A 24,200-nucleotide genomic window follows, 5' to 3' on the forward strand; every position below is an offset into this window, starting at 1 on the left:
GGAATATTTGAACTGTGGCAAAATTTTGCTATTTTGTAACAGTCAACATCTTTAATTTAAAGGTTTCTACATAAATATTTTACTGGCCTTTTTGGAATTATAGCCATTTTGCTTTCACATAGGTGCTAAGAACGTCACCAATTTTAAAATGAGAGCACAGAAGCCCCCAGTCGGGTGGTACTCTCCTTGGGAAGTGTATAAGGGATCAGTAGAAAGAGTGTAAGTCCATCTTCAGCTGATGTGGGGAGACCACACATGCCATGGTATTTTCTCCAGTAAAAGGATGATCACATCAGTGGGGTTCCATTGGACGCCGCTGGTGTTTGTCATTACGTAGTCCCAACGATTTCAAGAATTTTGTTGTTTTGCTCCAATAGCAAAATGCCGACATGAGCAGATCTTTACTTGACTTTTCTGTACACTAATGTATTTGATATCCAAACCCTTTTAGATGCCTTCGTACTGAATTTATCATTTGTAAATAGGAATTTTGCACTATTTTATACTGGGACACAATATTGAGAAATATCTATTTGGGTCTCTTATATTATTTGGTTGCTATAAAGGACAAAGGTTTGCATTGTATTTGGTAAAAGAAAATTTGTTTTATTTCTGCTCATACAAGTTTTCTCTGCACGACAGGTGATTTTCCATGACGTCAGCACCCTGACCGAGAAGCTGTTTCCAGTAGTAGAAGCCATGCAGAAGCTCTTCAGTGCTGGCACTGGAACTTACTACAGCGATTCCATCTTTTTCCTTTCTGTTGCACTACACCAGCTACTGCCAAAAGGTAACGTAATACAGTCTTACAGTATAAAAAAAATACTTCACTGTAAATATTATAAAGATTTATTTCTTTATTGATTGGAGCCATTTTTACATACCAGACCACTAAATGAATGAATGTAATATTATTCATGTTATACTTGATTTTGTATGTAATTGTTGATCCATTCCAACTGTTGTACTATTTGCAAATTATATACAATATTTTATAAAAATTTCCCCTATATGGAAAAAAGTATGTGAACACCAGACCATCATAACTTTATGATCATGTAGGACTTCCCTTTCGGAAGGCATGGGTATTAATATGGAGCTGGAAGCCTTTAGAGGCAAACCGTCCACTCTGGAGTGACTTTTACAAGATTTTGCAGTGAATATTGTGGGTATTTAGGTTCTTTCAACCAAAATGGCATTTGTGAGGTCAGAAAGTGATGTTGGTGGGCAAGGCGATGTGGCCTGCAGTCTCCATTCGAGTTCATCCTAAACGTGTTATTGGTAGTTGAAGTCGGGGCTGTGTCCAGGCCAGGACAGGCCATTCAGGTTCCTCCACACCAAACTCTGTAAATCATGTTGTTATCGACTTGAGTGTGTTCCTGTGCACAGTGCGCTGTTGGAACAGGAAAGGGCCTTCCCCAAACTTTTACCACAGATTTAAAAATATTCCCTTGTCTAAAATGTATTTTGGTCAAATACTGAAACTCTGAAAATCCTTTCCATATTATTATTATTATTGTTATTTATTTATATAGCACCATTGATTCCATGGTGCTGTACATGAGAAGGGGTTACATACAAAATAAAGATATCACTTACAGTAAAAATAAACAATGGCAGACTGGTACAGAGGGAGGAGGACCCTGCCCTTGCAGGCTTACATTCCACAGGGTGGTTGGGAAGGAGACAGTAGGTGGGTGGTTGCAGCAGCTCCGGTGTTGGTGAGGCGCAGGTCCGGTGTTGGTAAGGCAGCAGCTCCAGTGGTGTTGAGGAGGCTGCCGGGTCATGGCAGGCTGTAGGCTTTCTTGAAGAGATGGGTTTTCAGGTTCTGTCTGAAGGATCCGAGTGTGGTGGATAGTCGGACGTGTTGGCGCACAGAATTCCAGAGGATGGGGGATATTTGGGAGAAGTTTGGGAGGCAATTGGGTGAGGAACGAATAAGTGTGGAGGAGAGAAGGAGGTCTTGGGAGGAACGGAGATTACGTGAGGGAAAATAACGGGAGATTATTTCTTTGTAGGTCAGTATTAGTAGTTTGAATTGGATACACTGGGGAAATGGGAGCCAGTGAAGGGATTTGCAGAGGGGAGAAGCGGAGGAGTAAGAATTAGTCGGGCCGCAGAGTTAAGAACGGCTTGGAGAGGTGCGAGAGTGTTAGCAGGTAGGCCACAGAGGAGCATGTTGCAGTAGTCCAGGCGGGAGGATATAAATTGAGAAGAGTAGGGGTCCTAGGACAGAGCCTTGATGGACTTCAACAGAGAGATGGCAGGATGAGGAGGTAGTTTGGGAGTGGGAGACGCTAAATGTGCGGTTAGAGAAATATGAGGAGATTCAGGGCAAGGTCTTTGACGCCAAAGGAAGAGAGGATCTGTAGTAGGAGGCAGTGGACAACTGTGTCAAAGGTAGAGAACAGGTCTAGAAGGAGGAGTATAGAAAATTGTCTATTAGCTTTGGCTGTAAATAGGTCATTAGTAATTTTGGTCAGGGCAGTTTCAGTGGAATGATGGGGACGGAAACCAGATTGTAGGTTGTAGAAGAGCAAGTTAGATGAGCGATGGGAGGAAAGTTTAGCGTGAACATGTTGCTCAAGGAGTTTGGAAGCATACTTGTATCTCTCGTACTTCGTAACTCGTATCTCTCACCAAGTGTGCACTCTTCATTCCATTAGGTGGAGGCTCTGTTCTCTGAATGTTCATTGGTCCCAAACTCAGCCGGGTAAATGGGCCGCACATAGAAAAAAATTGAATATGAAGGGCCACATTCTTTGTGGGAAAAGATTAGATTTTCAGTGATACCATTATTTTTCTATACGACATTTTGATCATCTCTTTTTTTTTTTGGCGTGCTTTTTCTTAATGGTGTTTATCATGTGTTTTGGTACAGATCTTCTCTTTTACTTAAATTTTTACATAAAGCAGCCTTTTTAGTAGCCAAATATTCCATTACTTTTTCATTCCTTATTTCACGTTTTTTAAATGTTTTCTGTTTTGACCCTCAATTGGCCCCATACAATAATATAGTTTTACAATTAGCACTATTTAGTAATTTGGCCCCATCTTGTTATTATTATTTATTTATATAGCGCCATTGATTCCATGGAGCTGTACATAAGGAGGGGTTACATACCAAATACAGATATCACTTACAGTAAACAAACTAACAATGATAGACTGGTAGGGAGGAAAGAGGACCCTGTCCTTGGCGGGCTTACACTCTACAGGAATGGGGAAAGAGACAGTAGGTTGGTGGGTTGTGGAAGCTCCGGTGTTGTTGAGGTGGCAGCAAGCAAGGTCATGGCAGGCTGTAAGCTTGTTTGAAGAGATGGGTTTTCAGATTCCGTCAGAAGGATCCAAATGTGGAGGCTAATCGGACGTGTTGAGGCACAGAATTCCATAGGACGGGGGATATTCGGGAGAAATCTTGGAGGCGATTGGGTGAGGAACAAATAAGTGTGGAGGAGAGAAGGAGGTCTTGGGAGGACCGTAGATTACGTACAATGGGATAAAAAGTATTTAGTCAGCCACCAATTGTGCAAGTTCTCCCACTTAAAAAGATGAGAACGGCCTGTAATTGACATCATATGTAGACCTCTTGCACCCCTCCAGTCCATCCTTAACTCTGTTGCACGACTTGTTCATCTCTCGCCTCGCTACTCCTCTGTTACCCCCCTTTGCAAATCCCTTCACTGGCTCCCAATTGCCCAGCTTATCCAGTTCAAACTACTAACACTGACCTACAAAGCCATCCATAACCTCTCTCCTCCGTACATCTCTGAACTAATCTCCTGATACATTCCCTTACAGTGGGGAAAAAAAAGTATTTAGTCAGCCACCAATTGTGCAAGTTCTCCCACTTAACAAGATTACCAGTCCTGGCCCCATCTTATAACAATGTCCCCATCCTGGCCCCATCTTATAGCAATGTCCCCATCCTGGCCCCATCTTATAGACATGTCCCCATGCTTGTCCCCTTCTTGTAACAATGTCCTACATTCTACTGCTCTTTACATGCACATCAAAAAATAATCTTCTCACCTGACCTCGCTACCTCGCCGAACAGCGTCCTCTTCCTCCTTCACAGCTGGGGCGGTTAATAATGACATGTGCAGCCGCGGCATTAGTATTACGGTGCAGAGCGCTGGTCTTTGTGCCGCAATACATTTCAATTGAATGTGCATTAGAGGATGAAGCCTTGGGGGCCGCGTGTTTGAGTCTCCTGATCTACACCCTCAAGTTGTGCATCAGACTCCCAGAAAGCGAAATGCTATGTAAGGGTATGTGCACACGATGCAGAAATGCTCAGGATTTTTTCCTGAGCGTTTCTGCATCTCTCTGGCAGGAAAAACGCATGTGGATTGTACATGCGGTTTCCTGCCAGGGACATGCGGAAATGAAGCGGTCTTCACTTTCATTTCCGCATGCGGGTTGACAAGCGCTTCCCAAGCGATTTTAGCATCACTTGGAAAGTGCTTGTCAACTTCACACTATATAAATCCATGCAACCGGCATGGATTTATATAGTGTGTGAATGTCAAAAAATAAAAAATAAATCTATACTTTACCCTCTGATGGCCCCCGGTGTCCTGCTTCATCGGTCCCGGCTGCCGGCAGTGAAGACTTTAGGACCTTCCGACGTCAGCGTCACGTGACCCGTCACATGACTCTGACGTCAGCGAAGGTCCTTCTTCATTCAACCGCGAAGTGCCCGGGAAGCCGGCAGGACGCAGCGCGGGCCGTCAGAAGGTGAGAATATATATATTTTTTATTTTATTCTTTTTTTTTTAATGGTACCTGGGTCTGGATGAGAGTCCTCTCCTCCACACCCGGGTACCATCCGCACATTAGACCGCATGAAAAGCGCATCAACATATACAGTGATGCGGATTCCATGCGGTCTAATGCAAGTCAATGGCGGCAAAAGAGCAGCGTTTCTGCAAAATTAATTGACATGCTGCGGATTTTTGACCGCAGCGTTTACGCTGCGGAAAAATCCGCTTCATGGGCACAGCACATGCGGATTTCCATTGGGGAACATTGCTGCCCTTCTACCATGCAACTGCAAAAACGCCGCGGAAACGCATGAAAAACGCATCGTGTGAACTCAGCCTAAAGCGAACCAGTCACGTGATATATGTTGCCTAAACCGGGGGCAGAATGAATTAGAGCCTGACTCCACGATTGCAAGCAAAGTATATTTTTCTCTGAAATGCTTCGGCGTTTCAGAGAAAGTATAATTAGAGTTCCAGTGGGGACCATAACCAGAGATGAGACTAGTCTAGCACCATCCCTAGCCAGCTTCTCTCAGTGCCACTCCAGTTGATAGACAGGGCTCTTCTATACCGATAGACCTGTCTATCACCTGCAGTATCGTTGGTACATGCCAGCTGGATCAAGGTGTTTCAGAGAAAAATATGCCTGGCAGAAATTGCGCGGTTTGGGCAGCGTGAATTTGGTGACAGGTTCCCTTTAACACTTCAGAAAACCTATTTCCCCTGCTTCAGAGTCTAGTGCCAGCGTGCTTCATACCACTCTAGCTAGCTCTCTGCATAGTGATGCAGCTGCAGAGCGAGGGAAACCTATTTCATGATTTCATGAAGCGCTCAGCTCAGTTATTTTGCTATTGTCACTTCTATAGGCAGTTTAGAACTCTAGTGAGGAGATAATTGAGTTGTGCCAGACACTTCAGCATGGATGGTCCTACTTTGAGAATGGATGCTCCACTGTGGCTGAGCTATTGTTGCTCCTAGACATATCCACTTCGTAATAATAGTACTGACAATTTGCTAGGGCAGATATAGCAGACCAGGAATTTCGCAAACTGACTTGGGCAAAGGAGGCATCCGGGTTTAGTATCCCTGAGCTCTTCAATTTGGCCCATGTTATCACGGTTGCTCCTCCATGCATTGTGCTTTGCTAGAATTAAAGTGAACTTGTCACCAGGATTTATCCCTAGAAGCTATTAGGAGCGCTTTTTCAGCTTGCTGTTACCCTCTTTAATTATTCCTGTATTAGCCCTGAACACTAAATGTACGTGTTTAACCAGTTTGGGTGGGGACATTTTCCCACTACCTAGCCAGACACATTTTTGGGTTTTATCGTACTTGCACTTTTAACAGCGCTAAAAAATGTTTTTAGTTCAGATGTTCAAAGAACTTTTGATTGTTTAATACATGGATCTTAATTTTTCTTTGATTGGACCCTGGCCTAATATGCCTCTCCTGGGCTAAAAGTAGCCCCATAAGTTTAAAGGGCACTAATCAAAAATAGCTTTAGGTTGATGGGAGGAGCGCTCAGTCAGCAAAAGAGCCAGTCAAAACCTCCCATGGTATACTACAAAAAAAACCTGACCAGCACCTTCGTATAGAATAAAGCAAGTGTGAACAGGTGCAAGGTTAGGCTTGATATTAGGTTAGGGGTCCATCAAAGAAGTACGCCTTGTCGAGGCTGATGGGTTCTCATGAATTTGCCAATATATGAGATAAGTACCATCATTTTTTAGACGTATATTCCATATAGCAGTAATTCAGTTCAGGTTTCATGTGTTTGCATACAGCTTGGCGCTTACAGAGTGCTGCTGTATTCTTTTGTTTGTATATTATGCAGTCATACCTGTTCAGACTTGCTTTATTCTGTTCGGAGGCGCTGGTCAGTTTTTTTTATACTGTACTGTTGGAGTTTTTGACTGCCTCCTTTGCTGATTGAGCACTCCTCTCATTAACCTAACACATTAACCTCACACATTGAGCTTTTGCTGAGTTTTTGATGTTGCAGATTTTCTGCAGCATTTCTGCACCTTTTAAATAAAATAGGTTACTTGAACTTCTTCAAAAATGCACAGCATAAAAAACTCCACCAATTCTGTTTTTTTTTTTTTTTTGGGGAACAGAAACTGAATTTACTTCTAAATCAGATCTGTTTCATAACTATTGCAATTCGAACGGGGGGGTCCCAGTGATTATTAAGGAGGACCCTTTGAGTAGTAACACTTATTTGATTGTGTTATATTTAGGAGGGAAGAAGCTTAATGAGCTAACTTGTTACAAAAGTGGCATCTCTTTATAGTAGTATGCTTGAATTCATTGAGCTCTTCGGAACGACCAATTTTTTCCAAAATGTTGGTAAGGAAGACTGCATGGTTGATTGCTTGGTTTTATAAACCACTGCGAAGAAGACTAAATGCAAAATGTAAATTCAATGATTAAGATGTGGTCCCAGCACTTTTGTTCTTATAGCGTAGTAATACCGAATCATTGTAAGTCTGTTTATACCGTGCTTGTGCATCTTTTTTATTTCCAGTCTTTGGTAGTACATAGCCATTTTTTATCCTGTTCGGTTAAGTTCACAATTAGTGTTGAGCATTCTGATACCGCGAATATCGGCCGATACCCGATATTACAGTATCGGAGTTCCGAAACTGAGTTCCTATACTTTTACAATATCGAATACCGGAATCGGAAGTTCCCATAATGCCTGCGCTCTGCAGTGTCTCTGAAGGATGACAAGCTGGATGGCAGCGCTCAGCTGCGATCCAGCCTGTCATCAGAATGCCATCCCAGCTTGAAAGAATTCTTATTGTTTAAAAGCCGGCGGGCGGTAAAAAGCCGGCGGGCGGTAAAAAGCCGCCGGCTTTTAAACAATCACACAGCCCCATACTGCTTCCCTGCAGCCTCCCACCCCGATCCTGCACTCCCCTCGCCACCTCCCATCCCGATCGTAAGTTAGGACCGGGCGGGGAGCGCAGCACCAAGGAGCGGGGAGCGAAGGACCCGGGCGGGGAAGCCGGCAGTGAAAAGACTTCACCGCCGGCTTTCCCGTTCTGTGCTGCTCTCTCCCGCCTGTTATTTCAAATGAACAGCTGAGGTATCAGGTGATGCCGATCAGCTGTTCATTTGAAGTAGCCGCGGTGCCCTCAGAGGGTTCATGTGAGGTCATGCTTGACTGCATTGCATGAACTCACATGAACTTTCCCACGGCCGCACAGGTCAGCCACACCTCCCAGACCATCAGACCCGTCATGATTAGTGTGTGCGTGCAGGCAGACATAGGCCGATGTGACACTACTACTCCCATCGGCCTATGTCTGTCCCCCGTCCACTCGTGCCAGCAGGATCAGCTCGATGGGAGCAGTAGTTCCCATCAGCCTGATCCTGCTATTTAAACTGCCCCATATGTTATTTTTACCCCTATACGTGTTTTATTCTTTTAGGCCCCCATATATATGTTTTTTTTGTTTTTGGTCCCCAATAAATTTTAAATACATTTCGTTGGTGGCCAGTGGTTACCTAAAATAAATTAGTTTATACATTACCTGTCCCCGCCGATCGCCACCTAAAATAAAGTAAAAAATAAAAAAATACACCTATACTCACCTAGACACCTAATTCCCCGAAGCCATCGATCTCCTGTAATAAAATATAAAATAATAAACCACAACCTTATCCTTACCCCTCCGTAGTAGTCAACGAGTGTCCCACGAAGATCTCCAGTTTAGAGCAGCCACATAAACTGTGACCTCTCTGAACCGCTGCCGTCGCTAGAATGACGGGGCCGTAAAGCAGCCCCGTCATTGCATAAGCGGGTTCGCCGGAGTTCAGGCAGCGCTGCTCTGGTGAGCTCCTTTACAGCCCTGCTGTACCGTGAGAAATTCCCACGGTACAGTAGTGCCGTAAAGGAGGTCTCCGAAGCTGCGCTGACTGAACTCCGGCGAACCCGCTTATGCAATGACGGGGCTGCTTTACCCGCTTCTCAGTGTCTGCGGGATGACAGATTGGATGGCAGCTTTCTGCTGCGATCCAGCCTGTCATCTCGATGTAGCAGAGCTGAAGCCATCCTGGGAACCATCGAAAGGTAAGGATGATGTTGCTTTATTATTTTTCTTTTATTGCAGGAGATCGTTGGCTTCAGCTGGAATGGGCGTGATGGTAAGTATGGTTTAATTTAGAACTATAAAGAATTGTGTCTTTATTTCAATTAAAGGACTTTATTCTGGGTGTTTGTGTTTTCTTAACTTTCACTATGGGGTTAGTAATGGGGGTGTCTTATAGACGCCTCTCCATTACTAACCTGGGCTTGATGTCAGCTGGCATTATAAGCTGACATAAACCCCAGCCCTATTACCCCACTGCCACCGCTACAGGGCAGTGGGAAGAGCGAGGCTAAGTGCCAGAATTGGCACATCCTATGGATGCGCCATTTCTGGGACAGCTGACGGCTGGTGTTTCTAGCCTGGGAGGGGGCCAATATTCATGGCACCCTTCCTGGGCTATTAATATCAGCCCCCAGCTGTCTGCCTAGCCTTTGCTAGCTATTAAAATAGGGGGGACCCCACGTCATTTTTTTGGGGGGTCCCCCATTTTAATAGCTAGTAAAGGCTAGGTATTCAGCTGGGGGCTGATATTAGTAGCCTGGGAAGCTCCGTTGGTATTACCCTCTTCCCAGGCTTCAAACATCTGCCCCAGCTGTCTGCTTAACCTCCCCTAGAGACTAAAATTACGGGGCACCCCACGCCAATTTTTTTTTTAATAAATCCTTTATTTTAACACTAAATGACCAGTACAGTAACCAACACTGTCACTGTACTTATTATATATGTGACTGACATGTTTCTATCTATCTAATCAATGTGTGAAGCTCTATTCTTTCTTTTCTAAATTGTCGGGTACCGGTGTATGCCGCTGCTGAATTGCCGGCTTTTCACGTTTCACTGTGAGCACTGTTCCCATCGATTTGGGCAACCACCTCCCCCAATACATTCTACATTATTGTTAGTTGTTTTCCTTCATGTAGAATTAACCTACAAGGAAAGAAAGGGTTTATTTTCATTCCGATATTTGTGTCCCATTGACTTGCATTGGCTTCCGGTATCGGAATCGGCGATATCTGATACTTTTTGGGTATCGGCCCGATCCAATCCGATCCGATATTTCCTGATATTGGAAGGTATCGCTCAACACTATTCACAATTAATGTGAGAAATGAAAAAAAAGGAGAGTACAAACCCATTGTTGCTTATTTTTAGTCCCCATCATGGTCTGTATGTGGTGGTTTTTTTTTTGCTACACATTTTACTTTCTAAAGGGGCATTTACACTGCAAGGTAATAATGAATGAGCTTTATTAAAGAGATTCTGTCAGCAGGTTTTTGCTACCTCACCTGAGAGCAGCATGATGTAGGCAAAGAGACCATGAATCCAGCAATGTATCACTTTGTGTCAGAACTGCTGCACCCAGTAAACTATCAGAGTTCTTAGATGTAGAATGAAGCAGAGCTGAGAAAGCTAACCCTATCCACACGACAGCTAACCCCGCCCACACCAGGCTATGTCTATTGCCAGTGAGCTGCTTATCACAGGAGAGGGCGGAGTTGAACCAGGAGACAGATAGTCACAGCAATGATAATGTCTGAGTCATAAAACCTTCATTGTAAGTAAACAGCACATAGCTTGATAAATTACACATCATTGAATTCAGTGTTTTGACCCCAACCTCAAGCTGTCCTCAGATTACATAACAAATACTTAATTTTCCCTTTAAAAACGCTTGTTTCACATTTATGTTGCCGTGTAACAGACTGACGATCACATAATGAATGAGCAAAATGCTCTTCATTGTATGAAATTATCTTTTGTGCAGCATAAAAGATTATTATTCTCTGGGTGCATCATCCTGTGTAAACAGGTATCGCACTGGCTGTCTGTGTACATTGAGTCATCTAGTATAGATTACTTAGTGCACATCATTTACTTTGGTCTGCCTGTCGAAACAGGCATTTAAACGACTGCCGATGCGTAGAAAGTTGACCAGTCAGCAGTTGTATCTTGCTGCTGGTCGGTCTGTGTAAATGGGCATTTACATGTCGATTTTCCCATGTTTTGTGCCACATTTATGACTTGGGTGTGATTCTGTATTGAAAAGTTTACTCAATCTTCATCGATGTCCTCTTTTGGCTTTTAATGAAGATTCTGTAACATAATGTCAACCAGTTCTATAACACATTAATTATCCAGTATATATTTTTAACATATCTTGCCAACAAATTACAGTGAGGTTCCATGTGCCAAAGATCTTGAGTTAACATGCGAATAGCAGGAACATAGATTTTAAGGGTTTAGAAAGGGTTACCAGCTATCATTGTTTCCCGTTCACTTTATTCCAATTTATCTTCACCTGACACTGAGACAAGAATCTCGTGGTCTAGAATAGCTTACTAGATATTTCACGTTTCTGGCAGCACTTTGCTCCCTAGAGCCTGTGTTACACTTCACAGATGTGACCGGCTGCCTGAGAGACTGCTAATAGTTTAATTGTTAAAGCCTGTTTTTCCTTCTCTTCTAAACTTAGTTTCCAGTGGGTATTTTTAGTGCATAATTATACTGTATTTTCTTGTGGTATTTAAAGCATATCATTTTACTCTGAAAGTGTAACCAGAAAGTTGCCTGGAGTAGTCTTACACTTACCACAGTGCGGTCCATGCGTTTGTAGAACACTTTTGTGTAATCACATTTCTATTAATGGACTGTTTTAGGTTACAATGGCATGATAGAAATGATATATTTAACGTCCATTAAGTACTGTCCTTCTACATTTCTTGTCTTGTTGATTCAACATTTTAGGCCGATTTCTATTTCTTTTTATATAAAAAAAATCTTCCTTTTTTTCCCTTGTTTTTCACTTCCTAATTTATATAGTAATATAATGTGTACATTCTGCAAATTGTTTTCATCAATTGAAACTTAAGGGTTATAACACAGTGTAGAATCAATAATACCAAGACGAGCAATGGACTGTGCATTATTTCTTTACGTAATTTTAAGGCAATCTGTCAGCAGGTTTTTGTTATGTAATCTGAGAGCAGCATAATATAGGACTAGAAAGCCTGATTATTCTTCCCGCTGGTATGTGTGACACTGCTATCCAGCTTTTCCAAACCCTAATATTCCTTTGCCTCTGCTACTCATCCCTGGTATACTGCTACCCCCTCCCCACTTTTCTTTATGACCCTCTTATTTACTCTAACTGCAATATCCTACATCTGGCTCAACATTGATTAACTGATCAAGAAGATGAGTCCAGGCCTCTCCCCTCTGTTTCACACCTGAATGCATTTGTAAGCAAATATATTGTGAGTAATACGTCTGCATAGACGTAGTCTGCTCAGTGCATCATCCAAGTGCAGCATCTAAGTGTAGTGCAACGAATTAGACCAGAAGGGAACTGAAGGTAACAGGATACATACATACTCAGAAAACAATGTTTGTTTATTTCCACTCTCATCCCCATAATTCTTCACTTCCTACTAACCCCCTAATTCCTACACCTTGTAATGAACTGGCCACCTCTAGATGTAGATCATGTCGTGATTATCTCCTGCTGATAAAATACTGATTGTATTGAAACTAATACACACAGCATAATAAGTGACACATTCCTGTAACCAGGTTCTTGTGCCCTGTATTATGCTGCTCTCAGATTAAGTAGCAAAAACTTGCTGACAGATTCCCTTATAATAAACACCTATACATAAAAATGTTCAGGACATGAATACTAAAATTAAAAACAAGTTCTTTATTAATTTAAATGCAATGGTAATGATAAAAACCAAAGATGGTACTGACACAAAACAACAAAATGTTTAACTGTAAAATGTATAGCCATACTAGCTATGGACTTTAGTTTGGAATGGATGTTCAGCTTGTGTATATAGAAAATATTTCAAGTAAATGCATAAAGTGATGTGCACAGGATTGATATACCTCCCTATAGAATGGAAAAAAACAGTCAAGAAAGCATGGGACAATCACTGCAAAGTAGCATAATTGCGGTACACCCATGACAGAAACACACACTAGACACACGTTTCGCCAAACTACTTAGTCTAGGGTTGCTGATATGGAGGAGGTCCTGGCTTTTTAGGAGACGAATGAACAATTAGATCCTACTAGAATATACATCTTTTTACATCATTTATTTAGGTTTATTTTTGATTAGTCCATTTATTAGTTTTAAGGGAGCGAACAATCATGGCTGTGCAGCAATGAAAAAATGTAAACCATAATTAAGATGTCTTACATGATTATGTAGCATCGGCGTCCCTGCCTTCTGCTAGGCAGGGACGCCGTCCCTCTCACCTCGGCGCTCCTCGCGTGGGCCCCTCCAGCGCTCCTGTCTCTGTCGGCGCAGCGGCGTCCCTGCCCCATGTCAGACAGGGACACCGTCTCTCCCGCCCCCCGGCTCCTGGCGCTGCTTCTCCTTGCGCTCCATTCCCTGCTGTGGCCGGCGCGCGTTCCTCCTCCAGCAGAGTGCTTAGGGCGCGTGCGCGCGCACCCCCCCCTTAAAGGGACTGCGCGCGTCTTCCTAAAGAGTCCCCGGCCAATTGCCGGAGGACTTCCCACATTTAAGGCACCTCCTCCAAAATGGAGGTGCCCGAGCAAAGTTGTTTGCACTGTGTCTTACCTGTGCTTCAGCCCTCTGGTTCCGCTGCTAGCCTGACTTCTCGTCCTGCCTGCCAGCCTGTTATCCGTCTGTTACCTGCCTGTTACCTGCCTTGGCTATCTGCCCGCTCACCTGGGAGCATCCGCCTGCCCCGTCTGTCAGACCGCTCACCTGGGAGCGTCCACCAGTTACCTGCCTGTTATCTGTCTCGTCTCTCAGACCGCTCACCTGGGAGCGTCCACCAGTTACCTGCCTGTTACCTGTCTCGTCTCTCAGACCGCTCACCTGGGAGCGTCCACCAGTTACCTGCCTGTTACCTGCCTGTTACCTGCTGTGTCCGTCAGCCCGCTCACCTGGGAGCACCTGCTTGCTTTCTGCCAGCCTGCCTGGAGACCCTGCCGTCACTTGCTGTGACCACCTTCCTGGTAAACCTAAAGACTGCTACTTGCCCTGCTTTCTCGAACTGTGACCTCCTGTCAGCTACCAGAGACTTCCGCCTGCTTGCCGTGTCCATCCACTATACCGGTCAGCCCCAGCCCTCTGACCCGTGGGAGCCACCTGCTCTCTTACAAGGTCGTCCCCAGAGTAGCACCTGGCCACGGTGTCGTTAGCTGCCGTACGACCCGGGTTGGTTCGGGTGGATACTTAGTCACGCCCCTCTGGGTCCCTCCTTGCACCTCGGCACAGAGGTTCCACCACCCGGACCCGTAACAGATTATATGTAATTGACCTGTAATGTGGCTTCCAAATACGCAGAATGAGCTGTGTCGATTGTATGTCTGGGTTATATTGAAGTAAAGAGAATCAAAGAATGTAATTCATCTACTTGCACTATTTGGAGCTCATGCTCTTTCCTTTATTGCCAGTGCACAAGAAAAACAGGCCTTTGTATGAACTGACAATACAGTTATTAACGGCTTGTTAAAGACACAAAAGTTGCTGAGCTGTCATGTGGCGAGGTTACACAAACAGACAGTATAATACATAGCTGGTATTGTTTCCTAAAAGAGCAGTAGATTAAACCTCATTGATCTAATTAGTCTTCTGCCTTGATGTAGCCTAGTAGATGGCTGATCCTCTATGACTATTTCATGACTTCGTTCTATTACTTCACCTTCTACATAGTTGTTGTCATGCTTTGTTTTATTATAATGTACAGTGGCCTGATAAATAACAGTTTATTAAAGAGATAATAGATTGCTCTCAGTGGGAAAAAAAATAATAATAACCTTGTAGCTATAATACCTTTTAATGGCTACCAAAAATAAAATAAGGCAGGGGCAGGTAAACCAGTAGGCATGGGCCCTTTAAACAGCAAGTACATTTTTGTACTGTGAAGGACCGATTTAGTGTTCTTGCACAGGGGCCCTTTTCTGTCTCTTCCTGCCCTTGCCAGTAGGGATCACATTTAACAAGCCAAGATAAACCTCTGTTCTCTCTTTAAATGGATGCATTTAGCCTCACGTGAGGCACTTGGAGAAACATCATGTGAGATGTGAAACAGTTGTCATGCTGTTCTTTTAAATAGGGGAATCTGGGTAAGATTTAAACAAATCTGTGGGTGAGTGCCACATCTATTTCCGAACTTTATGGTATATATTTCTTGGGATGCTATCCTGTTTGATTTCATATGAATACTGAATATTAACTGCTGAACTGTGGCCACTTGTGGGTGATGTGGTGACCTTACTCTATGTATGAGAACATAAGTATTGCACCTTGTCCAGTAGTGGACAACCCCTTTTAAATGCAAATTATTTGCTTATTGTTAATGGTCCCGCAGTTTCTGTAAAAAGCTGCGGTAGACACCAGCTGTATGGTTAGGGCAGGTGGGTAGATGTCTAACTATAATTGATGTTTGATAATGGAAGTGGAGATGAAGTTGCTGCATTGTTGCAAATAGTATAAGAGAAAAGTAAAACTGAAAGGGGGAAAACTGATCTCTTCTCGGTTCGAGACTTGTATGTTGTTAAAGAGGAAACCAGGGGGGTCGTACGGATCCCACCCTGCCACCAGTTGTCAAGGAGACGCAACTCTGCTGCCTCCAATCATCTGGACAATTACACAATTGACTGACTAGTGATGAACAAGGCCACGGTTCCTTCCACTACTGGCAGGTTATTGGGGAACTCACAGTGAGTATATACCCCTCTGATTCTAGTTCATGGAATATATGTATGTATGTATGTATATATATATATATATATATATATATATATATATATATATATATATATATATATATACATATACCCCGGTTAACTCGACAATCACAAAAATGAACTACTAGCTGTCACCACCAATCGTTTATATATGCCGATTGGACACCCGTTACAGATGACGTATGGTTTCAGGGGTGTGTTGTACAGAGCAAGAGGAACAGAGCTATTACATTTTATATATTTAATTCGGAAAAGTAGGCAGTGTTTAAAAATGTACAAAGATGATACAGAATGGGAGCTATACAATATGATATATAAAATTACATGAAATAAAAAGGAATAATGAAAGAGAAGTACTAAACCTGATGTTGCGGGAATGGCTCTAATCTTTATGGAGGTAAGTGCTCCGATTAGGAAAATGGACCACTCTCACTCTCAACTAGGTCTTCTAGAATGGACAATGACAGACACCCAAACGCTCATTTTTATTTGATAAAGTTTACGCCCACATATATCCCCTTGGTGAACTCATATGGGGGATGGTTGTGGGATGTGCTAGATCTTTTAGCAAATTATGAGATCCCCAATTTACAGGATATCTTCGCCCATGGAGGTCCCAGGCGATAGATATTGTCATCATGTTTCCTATTGTGATTTTACCTTTCTTTTGAGATTAAATATGGAGTGGATAGCATCATGCATCGGTCCAATATTAAGTTCGAGGGGTTAGAAGCTTAGAATGGCCTTTATGGTGATGTGAGTGAATGTGTTATGTTTGTCCCTTCGCTACAACGGCAAAAATTATATCTCTCATAAATATTGGAACGATGCAAACCCCAATATTCATTATTGACCATTGCCTCCAAAAAGTCTGTGACCCGTGCTTTGATTAGAGGAAGCTCATGCCTTTGAAGTGTACTTCTTCACTTCTGAATAAACAAATCCCAAGCTTAGTGTATGGTTCTCAGAGCAAATCTCCTGTGATAATTACGTGGTCGCTACAGGAGGTCCTTACTTCAATAGGGGTTGAAGTGTTCGCTCTTTATCACTTCCCAAATTATAACTAATTTCCCACTTCACCATTTATAATTAATCCCATATATTCAATGTGAAGTCCTACTTCAATGGAGGTTGAAGTATCAGTTCTTTCTCACTTCCCTGGTTATAATTAATCCAGGGCTGTTGAGTCGGAGTCTGTGTCCATTTTGTCAGAGTTGGTATAAAATGGACCGACTCCAACTCCTAAAATATATAAGAAATTGGGTACAGTAGTTCAATGCAGTTTGTTGGGAATATTTTTTCATAAATATTTGGGAAAGTTACGAAATGTCCTATAAATGTCTGTTCTATTCCTTATCTAAGGGTCTAGACTTTTAGCTGAGATGAATCCGTGCTACAATAAATTTATCACTTAAACATGAGCCATGTATGAGGGAGTCGGAGTCGTGGAGTCAGAGTCGGTGTCCTGGAAATTGAGAAGTCGGAGTCGGAGGTTTGGCTTACCGACTCCCCTGCCCTGAATTAATCCCATATGTTTAATATGAGGCTGATATGTCTCCTCTCCTGGGATGTCTTTATGGATTTTAATTTTTCTCTACGACATTTGTGTAATGTAAGCATCTTCCCACCTACAAGTGGTTAGATAGTGTTTCCCAAATCCTAAGGTTCACAAAGGAAAAGTGCTGTCACGGGTGTGTCAGGTATAATAGACAGTTGCTCTGGATCTGGCTGTAGAAGGTCACTGTACTTGGCATTACAGACACCTTTTTAATCCTTCTTCCTTTAAGACCCAGCGGCGACCTCCCTACTGCTTTTGATTGACACACCCTTGCATGGGAGTTAAAAACAATCAGTTTGCGCCAGGCAATCGCCGGTGATACTTCTATGTACCTTTGTGCATGCTTGGAGCACTAGCTGTTGGCTGGCTTCTTTTCTGGTGCCCATGGAGGACAGTTGGCGTTACTCCTCTGGTGTCTGCGCAAGCTAAGTTATCCCCTTGGTTTGTCTACCTTGTTGTCTTTAGTTTGTAGTAGGGTCTGACCAGTGCTCACCCCTCCCTATCTAGGGCCAAGCTCTAGGGACATACAGGGTGCTCGGTGATAGGTCTGGAACCTATATAGGGACAGTAGGGTAGGCAGGGTGTTATTAGATCTACCTAGGGGTCTCCACTCCCCCTTTCCCTAGTGTTTGGGCTTACTCACCCTCTTCCTTTCGTGTTGCACTTAGTCTTTCCCACACCTTGCGTGGCGTGCATTTACAGTCATTAAAAATGACATCAAACAAAAGTGTTATATCTTTTTATTTGACAGAAAGGTAAAATGGATTTATTAATTCACATGTGAACTAAATCCTATTGGAGATGCCAGTCTTTTTTTTTGTTTTGTATAACTTTTGTAGTGTTGCATTTGTAAGTTAAACATGCTTTATCTAATCGTATATTCTCTAGGGCATATAATTATTAGATGATCGCTTGGTTATAAAACTACAGAGATTTCCTATTCCGCATGATAAGCATTACATATATTGACCTCTTTACAACTACTATGTTTTACACCATATTTCCTGAAACCACACTGTTCATTGCTGTTTTATGCAGCTGTATATGTGTTGGATGCATGAACTGCTGTTGTTTTTGGCAGAGGGGAGTGTCTTTGGACAGCTGTATGATTATAGGTGACCTGCTCAGCCAAAGCTCCATTGCCCCCTATACATTCCTCGCCACAGCACACATTAGCACTACTCTTTAAACCTTCACTTTCCATGTAGAGAGAACTGAGGAAATAATGCCTGTGTACTGGCTGGGCTCTCTTGATCTTCAATGATAATAAATGTTGTAATACATCATGTGTAGAAGATCCCCTGAGAGATTGCACCTGTTATTCTTGATGTGTGTGGTCTTTCTTCTCCATTCCAGGTTTCAGCTATAACCTCTCGAAAGATGTCACCCTACAAAAACAGTTCTGCAACTGACATGGTTGACGTTAGTTTCATACAGTTTCTATCTTTTAGAAGTTGTAAATAATATGTACTTTATCATCAGTGTATACTCCATCCCCCCTGTAATAAGGGCTACTAGAGATCTGTAATTCTAAATGTAAAATATGTTAATGTATCATACTGCTGCACTACTTTATCTTTACTGCTTTACTAATGTCACTTTTGTTCTTGTTCGTTCGTTCACATAGTAGTGTCAACTAACTTTGATGGAAATACTCCTTTAAGTGCAAAGCTCACTAAAGTCCCCTTATCATATACTACTGGATCTTTGTTTCATTGCTTCATTCACTTTTTGGTCTCCTTAAATTTGGGTTGTAACTTGCTTTACTTTCAGATTACACATATGGATCTGTCCGTCCCTTTAATACTTACTGGATGTATACTATGTGTCAAGGGTGTTCTGCCTTCACTAGCTCTCATGTATCAGCTAAGCTTTATTTCTCCTTTTCCTTTCTGTCCACACTCTGATATACTCCTAGTTTGTGTAATCTCCCATCCCTAACACGTTGGATGCTTTCCTTCCTCTCTGCACAAAGAGATGGGAGAAATAGGATGCATGCTCAGCCAAGAACATTGTGCTATTAGAACCAAGTCAAAATGTCAGGACAACCAGCACTTGTGAAGGGGTAGCTTAGCAAAATGCTAGGCACAGACCGACATCCACAAGACTGGACTTTGCTGGTTAGCATATGGTGCAGGAGCATTATAAAAGTTATTTTCTTAGATATGCTTACAGCTGGAGCGCTGTTCAAGATGACTTAAAGGTGGTGAATTTAGTCTACATAGGGAACATTTGCTGACAGTTTCCCTTTTAAAATGTTTATCTGCAAATTACCACTCTATCTTCAGTTGACATTTTTGTAGGTATAGGTTCCCTATAAGTGGATGGAAAAGGTGGCAGGCATCCTTCCATGACTCTCTGACAACGCAGTAGAGAGTTGCTGAGGGTGCTTGCTGTCATAGTTCTGTTCTCGTAGATCATCAATTTACAATAGACTCCAGTTGTACAGTATGGCACTCTATTTTGTATGCGATAGTGATTGCAGGCTGAAGCTCCATAGGGGACTAAGTAAAATAGTACAAGATAGTCACTTTTTTTTAAATACTGGCAAGATCAAGTGCCCAGCTTTAGTTTATCCAGTCTTAAAGGCCTCTAAGTATGATGTGGTTTAGCAGCCTTCATACAGCTATATTGACAGAAAAATGAAAAAGTTATGGCTCTTGGAAGAAGGGTAGGAAAAAACAGAAAATCACCTGGGGTGAAGGGGTTAAGAGAACAAAAACGTTGATGAGAGTGCTTCTTTAAAGGGGTTATTCCGTTTCAGGAGTCTTTATCTGATATGTACAGTTTGGTGTACTAAAAGTCAAAGCCGAGCTTTACGCTCCCTGCTGGGGTTCAGCACAGTATCCCAGTCTCCATTATTCAGCTGCATTGTTGACGTCGCATTGATATTGCTGCAACCAATCACTGAGCTCATTCATTGGCTGCAGTGTTGTTGTTGTGACGTCACCACTGCAGCCAAGTGATGGGGACCTGGGCAGCGGAAGAGAAAGGAAAGATAAAGCACAAGTAGTTATTTTCACAATGAACTGTACATGTCTGATGTTTTCTGAAAGGGGACAACCCCTTTTAACAGTATGAACCCACAAATCCATAAAAAAAATCTGTGAATAGTTCTGCACTGTTTGCACACAGTGTATTAAATTCTAATCAGTTTTTAAAACTGACAGAACAAGGACGAGAATTGCTGTTGTGTGAATGCGCCCTAAGGTTTTGGCCTGAATATCCTCATTTGTCATTTTGATGAAAGCGGTCCTCACTATCCACTTCTTCTATTTTGGTCAAGGTAAAATGAAATCTTCATATTGCTTATGTTTTACAGATATTTGAGATGTATACACACCACAATCATGGTAATACTGGGGATTATAGATAGACATGTAATCTAGTCAGTTCATTTACTACTATATAAAGTTCTGCACCAGATCTGACCTGTGTCCGATGCTATTTTCACAGAGTTTCTGGGTCACACTGGCACAGGCCTTGTATGGCGCCATGTACTGCTGTCCGGGCTTTGCCAACCTCCATGTCTGCAGAAGTATTCTCCCCTAGAAGCAGTACCAATGCCAGCACCTCTGATCGCCTGTAGATATAATTCAGTTGGGTAGACAGTTGTGTGCTAAAGCCGCTGATTGGAGGTCTGCTGTGTTTCAGCGCACACACAATGCATTTCTGAATACCTGGGGTCCGAGAACAAAAAGTTCTTTAATGGTTTGTAAATGTATATTAATTAAACCTACTAAAATACTTTTATTCTGAAAACTGTACGTGTGGTCGAACTTCAGTCCCAGTTGTGGCGTTGTGACACCACAGAGAGGTTCTTCCTCTTCCTGTTTGATGAAGGAGACTGACTGTTCTAAGGCAGCCCCTTCCTCCTTTGTGGCTGATTCGAACAGAAAAGAGGGGTCTGGTTTAGCTAATGAACTGGGCCAGACAGCCAGCCTCCCTTCATCATGTTATCAACACACATGGAGGGGAAGGAAGCGCTTGGCCTGTATCGGAACATAGAAGGTTACAGAAGAAGTTCCAGATTCAATAATTTGTATCTATAAACCACTATGGCAGAGTTGCCACCACCACTGTTTCTAACGCCTTAGTTCTGCTTGGCCATAGGTGCGGAACAATGAAATGAATGGAAGTGTCCGATTTGTCCCATGATGGTCACCAGCAGCGCTCTCAGATTTCCTTCAGACTGTCAGTCCTTTTTACCAGACAACATCTTTGGCCTTGTCTATGCTATTTGGTGCCTCCAGGTGTGCACAGAGCCGAATGGACTTTGTTTTGTCCTGTAGTCAGATTTTCACTAGAGGTGGGCTTTAATGTAAGCAGGATAAAATGCCTTTTTTTAAGAATCAGTTTAATCAGTGTTGTGGTCAGCGTACAGTTTTGCTTGGCTAAGAGGACACTTTAACAAGTGTGAATTGATTTCTCCATGTGATCATGCAGACTATTTTTTTCCATATTAAAAGAATACGAGATTTTAATACACAAGCTAACTAGAACAGCGCAGTGTGATTATAGATAGGTAGGAGATTGTCAGCTTCAATTACGTGTATTATACGCCCCCCTCTGTGCTATTGATTATGTTGTGTTCCAGATCTGTCACAGAGGCAAGCAATGTGCACATGCAGGGACACAGCGGGGTGCGGACACTGACCTAGAGGAGGCCTGCCGCCGCTGCTGCTGCTGACACCGTTTCTGCATTTGTTTCTCATGCCTGAGCGAGCCAGGCTTTTAAAGGAATGTATCATCAGAAAATGACATTTTTTAATCAGGCTTCTTTTTATTTTTTTATTTGTGATTATCTTTTAAGAAGCCCCAATAAGCTCAGGGGTGGACATCAGGAGGGCCATACAAGCAAAAAAGCAAGATGGCAGGGAAGGCAGCAAGAGATAGCGGATTTGCTTGAAATTTTTTTTAGCTTACTACTAGTGTTGAGCCACCCCCGTAGTATTCGAGTTCGGTTCGGTTAGTCGAACACCCGTATGTTCGCCGAACTGTTCGTCGAACACCTTCGAACACCGTTAAAACCAATGGCAGGCAAACAAAAACACATAGAAACACATAGAAAACACCTTCAAAGGTGTCCAAAAGCTAACAAACTGCTCAGAAGACATAACTAACACATGGAAAAGTGACAAGTACATATAGTCATGCGAAAAGAAAAGAGGTGGAGGAGTAAAAGGAGGGGGAGACACAGATATAGGCAAGTCATGCCCATCTAAAATCAAGAAAGGCTCGAGTAAAAATCTAAAATCAGCCTACCAACACCCAGACGTCGTGACAAGAAAATTAAAAAAAAGAAATACCTTTAGGTAGAATGGCGGTTCCATTCAGAACACTTTCCTTACAAGACGTAGTAGTATCCCCGTTGTGAGTTGTGCCAAAAACGGAACCCAATACATTCGGACTAATCCACCATTTGTCATATCCAAGGGGCAGGTCAGTAAACGACAACATCGACGCGGAACCAAGTACAGTAGTATATACTGTACATCCTTTGACAAGGCAATCAGGCGGATCAAGAAGTTGGGAAGGGTCACCCTAATGGCCAAAACAGACATTGATGCGGCGTTCTGGTTACTTACTACCTGTGCCTCCGAATAGTGTCCACCTATTGGGCTGCTTCTGGGAAGGAGCATACTATATAGATCGCTGTTTGCCCATGGGGTGGTCCAGATCCTGCTCACTATTTGAGGCGTTTAGTTGCTTCCTCGAATGAGTTGTAATGGACGTTTCTAAGGGGGCACATATTATCCATTACCTCGACAACTTCTTATGCCTGGGCCCAAAAGATTCGCCACAGTGTGAATACACGCGGTAGTTCACCTGTGAGAAGGAGAGAGCTGGAGGGAGAGCGGACACCACAGAGCCGAGGGGTTAGATGGAGAACGCAAGAAGGAAAGAGGGCAAGGGAGGTAAGGGAGTACAGTGGAAGGCCGACCTGAGCTCCCCCACGTTCCTGCTGGGCAGGGAACTGCCCTGGGAAGAAAAGCCGCTTGCGCATCCCTTTGAGGTTACGGGCGCGAGCGGGCAGAGGGACTACGCTGGAGTGCCAAGCTGACACGGCCAGTCCGTTCCTGCCCGTGCGACCTCCGTGTCGCCGGGTTTGTGCCAGAGCCGCGGTGGACCCTGACGGCCAGCCCCCCTCTCCCAATACTGGTGCCTGTCCGCTGGTGGGTCGAGCCCCCCCGCGGTGGGGGGGAGTAACATCTGCAGAAGAAAGACCATCTTCCAGCCAAACTAAGATGTCTACTTCTTTTCGTGGACAATGTGATGCGATCCCTTTCTTACGGACACGCCCTTCGCTACAAATTCCAGATGAGGCACAAAAACAGCAGGTGCTTCAACGGATATCAAGTGCTCCTTCAAGTGGGCTCTCCTCCACCTCAACTTCAACATCACAAATACTCTAGTCCTCAGAGGTGTCACCCCAATCGCACTTGCTTCCTCACAGCTCCCAAGTCTCCAGCTGCCCGTCTGAGTATGGGGTAACACAGATGGTTGAGTCTGCACAGCTGTTTACTCATACTATAGCCTGGGAAACGGAGGTCTGCTCCAGAGCTTCTGTTAATCCAGACGAGGAAATGATCTGCACTGATGCCCAGAATCTTTGAGTCGGATCCAGGACCAAATGAAGAAGGTTATGAGCATAATGTAGACCCTCGTTCCCAAACTGTAACTCCTGTTGGTGGAGACAATGATGAAGACGAATACCTCAAATACCTGATTGGAGCGACAACTTGACTTTTCGGTCCGGGCAGGAAGAGGTTGGCTCTGAGGACGACGGGTGTGAGAACACACAGGGTGATGATGACGAGGTTGGAGATCCCACTTACTGTCAACCCACAGTCAGCCAGTCGATGAGGTCAGCAGAGGAGGTGGAGGAGGATGTGACTAGCCCAGGGGATGGGGATGACTCGGTACCCGGGCCTTTGCCTGGCCTTTGGGATGTCGTTGTGGTCGGCTCCCGGGCCCGTACCCTGGGGTCACTCTTTAAAAGGGTGGATAATTGTTAATTTTATAAGAGTTCGTGACGCCACCTGTGGTATC

At 43.4% G+C, this 24,200-nt stretch overlaps 1 protein-coding gene across 3 annotated transcripts in view; it reads left to right on the forward strand.

Moving 5' to 3' along the window:
• XXYLT1 (xyloside xylosyltransferase 1) overlaps positions 1 to 24,200 on the forward strand; it is a 353,271-nt gene that overhangs the window by 55,179 nt on the left and 273,892 nt on the right. For all 3 annotated transcript variants that reach the window (XM_073675044.1, XM_073675045.1, XM_073675046.1), the window contains exon 2: positions 643 to 790. In XM_073675044.1, coding sequence (XP_073531145.1) covers positions 643 to 790 — 148 coding nt within the window. The remainder of the gene's footprint in view (positions 1 to 642; positions 791 to 24,200) is intronic.

This window comes from Phyllobates terribilis, unplaced genomic scaffold, assembly GCF_046119375.1.
Source record: "Phyllobates terribilis strain yellow unplaced genomic scaffold, ASM4611937v1 Scaffold_3__8_contigs__length_932513732, whole genome shotgun sequence".
Lineage (NCBI taxonomy): Eukaryota > Metazoa > Chordata > Amphibia > Anura > Dendrobatidae > Phyllobates > Phyllobates terribilis.